Source organism: Theropithecus gelada, chromosome 4 (assembly GCF_003255815.1).
Source record: "Theropithecus gelada isolate Dixy chromosome 4, Tgel_1.0, whole genome shotgun sequence".
Classification (NCBI taxonomy): domain Eukaryota; kingdom Metazoa; phylum Chordata; class Mammalia; order Primates; family Cercopithecidae; genus Theropithecus; species Theropithecus gelada.
The window spans coordinates 33390380-33394544 of record NC_037671.1 but is presented as its reverse complement, the minus strand read 5'-3'; the positions used below and the strand labels follow the sequence as shown (position 1 = coordinate 33394544).

Here is a 4165-nt window from a genome sequence, read left to right as displayed (position 1 = left end):
CTCACAGCCTTCTCCACCCCCACCTGCAACAGACTCAACACAGCGAACATGCAGATTCTGGAAGGTTCTTAGGTCTTTATTTGCTCTCTGAAATTCTAGGGTTTACTTATTTAATTAATCCATCAACCTCTCATAGCAGATATTTGAGAAAACAAATTTATATTCAGATTCTTATTTTCAGTAGGGAAGTAAGAAGTTGCAGCTTAGTGCCCATAAAGTTGAGACTGAGATGGAGACATCCAGCCCCACCTCTCTGGAACAGGAAAGATGACTGGGGAGGAAACACTGGTCAGCGTGGGAACAGGGGTCACGGTGGACACAGGGGTAGACTGTCTCTCCACCTCCTCACATTATGCTAACAGGGACACAGACACATTCAGATGCCTTTGCAGAAAGAGATGCCAGAGTCTCTTGAAGTCACAAAAGGGAGGCGTGAAGAAATCCTGCATCTCAGTCCCACACAAGACAGTTACCTCAGGCTACAGAAAACAACAGTCATGAACAAATTCAAGTCAGTCATGGTGAGTGATGACACTCTGAACAGCCCACCACACACTTGAAACGTCCCAATCAAAGAATCTCTATTACACAGGCCTTTACCCTCTGCCCCGCCCCCCACTCCGCCTACTCTAGACCCCAAGAATCTCACCTTTTCAAGCCGTGAGAGACTCATCAGATCCCTGGGCACTGTCACTGACTGGGGTAGAACAAAAACGGGACATGGTCAGAGCCCGCAGGAGACGTGGGACAGGAGGAATTATGGGGTGGGTGAGCTCCTCCACACTCCCACTCCCACCACTTACACGCAGCCTGAGAGTAGCTCCCTCCTTTTCCACCTGTGGGAAGAAAATGTCCTGTGAGGGGACTGGGAGGAAGCAGGGTCATGAGATCTTAGAGGAACCTCCTAGTCTTGGACCCAAAAGAAATTTCCAGAACTATGACTACAGACCCAGGGCAGGATAAGCAAACACGAGGAAAGCAGGTGTGTGTCCTGGACCAACTGCCCTCCTAAGGTCTGTCCTTAGCAGGGACTTTCCCCTGACTCGTGAATGCTGGAATCAGGACCCCAACAGCACAACCATCAAGGTGATACATCCGTCCTTCATTGTCACATGTGCTGCACAAAAGAGTAAGTGCTGGCACACAGGGCCCCAGGCTGGGTTAGCCCCTATGTGGATGCTGCTTCACAGGAATGAGACAGGGAACACTTCTACCTGGGGTTTGAAACCTCCAGCGGGACAATAAAACCCAGACCCCACCCCACACCCCTTCCCTACCTGAGCTCTTCCTCCTCCACATCACAGCAGCGACCACAGCTCCGGTGACCACAACTGCTAGGACAGCCAGGCCAGCAACGATGCCCACAATGGGGATGGTGGACTGGGAAGATGGCTCTGGGAAAGGAGGGGAAGATGAGGGGCCCTGACCCTGCTGAAGGGCTCCAGAAGGGCTCCCACTTTCCCTGAGAAGAGACATGACCCCTCATCCCCCTTCTTACCCCATCTCAGGGTGAGGGGCTCTGGCAGCCCCTCATGCTGCACATGGCACGTGTATCTCTGCTCTTCTCCAGAAGGCACCACCACAGCTCCCCACTTCTGGTAGGTTCCATCTCCTACTGGCCTGGTCTCCACAAGCTCAGTGTCCTGAGTTTGCTCCTCCCCATCTCGCTGCCAGGTCAGTGTGATCTCCGCAGGGTAGAAGCCCAGGGCCCAGCACCTCAGGGTGGCCTCATGGTCAGAGACGGGGTGGTGGGTCACATGTGTCTTTGGAGGTTCTGATGGGAAGAGTCAGAAAATTCAGGCGCTTTGCATCTCTCATGGGACACTCCAGCAGCACCCATGTGAACATCCTGAGAACGGACAGGACACCTGGGGTGGGGAAGGGAGCACGGAATCCAGACACCAGCCCGGACACAGGCATCTGGGATAATCTCCTATTCCTTGGAGAGTTCTAGTCTCTGAGGGAGGAACAGCGACTTCTGGTCCTGACCTGAGTGGAGGCCGAGGGACTCAGAAAAGCTGGAATCAGACCTTCAAACGCATTGAGTGTGAGGCAGAGAACAAGGCCTGAGAGAAAAATTCACGGTGCCCAAAGTTGCTGCAGGAGTCCAAGGGGACCCCGATCAGTATTCCAGGGACTGTCTTCCCCTCCATGTCCTCAGAGACGTCATCCCTTAATTGTCCTAGAGAGCAGAGGGGGCCCTCAGAGGAAATCAGGGAAACTCATGCCATTCTCCATTCAAGGGAGGGCGACATTCTAGCGCTGATCCCATTTTCCTCTCCTCCTCATGGGAGGCCATCCTGGGCGATCTAGAGGTGATGGGGAAGGCTCCCCACTGCCCCTGGTACCCGCGCGCTGCAGCGTCTCCTTCCCGTTCTCCAGGTGTCTGCGGAGCCACTCCACGCACGTCCCCTCCAGGTGGGCTCTCCACTGCTCTGCCTCGCGGGCCGCCTCCCACTTGCGCTGGGTGTTCTGAGCCGCCATGTCCCCTGCGGTCCAGGAGCGCAGGTCCTCGTTCAGGGCGATGTAATCCTTGCCGTCGTAGGCGAATTGGTGATAACCGCGGAGGAGGCGCCCGTCGGGTCCCAGGTCGCAGCCGAACATCCACTGGAGGGTGTGAGACCCTGGCCCCGCCCCCGCGGTCAGCCCCACCCACGGAGCCCCGCCCCGGCCCGACCACCCTGCGCGCACTTTGGCCTCAACTGAAAAAGAAACCGGGTAAAGGCTCCTGGGGCTCTCCCCGGTCGAGGGTCTGGGCGGGGCCCGCGGCCTCGAGGCGGATCTCGGACCAGGAGACTCGGGGAGACCCGGGCCGTCCGTGGGGATGGGGAAGGGTCGTGACCTGCGCCCCGGGCCGGGGCCACTCACCGGCCTGGCTCTGGTTGTAGTAGCGGAGCAGGGTCCGCAGGCCCACTCGGAAAGTCTGTGCAGCCTCCTTGGCTTTCCGTGTCTGCTCTTCCCAATACTCCGGCCCCTCCTGCTCCGCCCACCGCGCCCGCGGCTCCATCCTCGGACTCGCGGCGTCGCTGTCGAACCGCAGGAACTGCGTGTCGTCCACGTAGCCCACGGAGATGAAGCGGGGCTCCCCGCGGCCGGGCCGGGACACGGAGGTGCTGAAATACCTCAAGGAGTGCGAGCCTGGGGGCGAGGAGAGGCTGAGACCCGCCCGACCCTCCTCCCCGCGCGGCTCCCCGGGTCCTGCGCCCCCGCCTGCGGTCCCCTCGCTCCTCCCCGCAGAGGCCGTTTCCCTCCCGGCCCCGCACTCACCGGCCCAGGTCTCGGTCAGGGCCAGGGCCCCCGAGAGCAGCAGGAGGAGGGTTCGGGGCGCCATGACCGCATCTCGGCGTCTGAGGAGACTCTAGAGTCCGGGTGGGCGCGTGGGGACTGTAGAACTGAGACCGCGGCGACGCTGATTGGCTTCTCTAGACATCCGACACCCAATGAGAGTGGGAACTGGGGACGGGTCACGAGTATCCTGGAAGGAGGACCCGACACAGGTTGGGAGAAGTGAGACTAGGGGAGTGGGCATCCCCAACCCAGTACTTCCCCCAATGCAGATAAGGCCCGAGGCCCTGAGAGCCACGCCCAGGACCTGGGACTTCGTCCTGATCCCTCTCCTACACCAAGCCTCTTTGTCACACTGTCTGCCTGAGTCCTGGACAAGGATCTGTCTGTGGAAACCAGGGAGAGACCCCCAGGCTGCACCCAGCCCCTTCCCCTTCCCTACTCGTCCTGGAATCCCCGACCCTGAACTGGACTCCCTGCCTCCGACTCCATTCCTCTCCCCTTGGACCTTTGTGCAGGGAAACTGACCACGGGGAACTTGATGCCAGAGAGTGAGCTCGCCCTGGGAATGGAGGTGTAGAGACCGGGGTTTTCTCTCTAAACCTGGTGAAGTTTTGTCTGAAGCCACCACATAGAGATTCTCATAGAGACCAGTTTCCTTTTTGTTTATTAATACAGTAGGTAGCACAGTATTGGTAATCCCTGAATGATTAGAATTCCAATCTGTAAAAGACCTGTGTCAAAACAGCATTACAATTAAACCCTCAAAGCTCCTAAGTTTTACTTTCCCAGACTATGGATCTGTGACTCTGAGTTGTTGCATTTAAAATTATCTTCATTCCCTAGCCCGAGTTTCCCTGCGTGAGTCCAGAACATCTCC

The 4165-nt window shown here is 57.6% G+C and overlaps 1 protein-coding gene across 1 annotated transcript; it reads right to left on the bottom strand.

Moving 5' to 3' along the window:
- Nucleotides 1-53: 53 nt before the first annotated feature.
- On the bottom strand, nucleotides 54-3354 carry LOC112622432 (class I histocompatibility antigen, Gogo-B*0103 alpha chain-like). Its single transcript, XM_025382062.1, is given in 9 exon segments — nucleotides 54-479; nucleotides 650-697; nucleotides 804-836; nucleotides 1278-1394; nucleotides 1499-1774; nucleotides 2349-2624; nucleotides 2869-3138; nucleotides 3268-3333; nucleotides 3336-3354. Coding segments are annotated over 8 exon segments (1086 nt in total). The 5' UTR covers nucleotides 3340-3354; the 3' UTR covers nucleotides 54-479; nucleotides 650-653.
- Nucleotides 3355-4165: the final 811 nt, after the last annotated feature.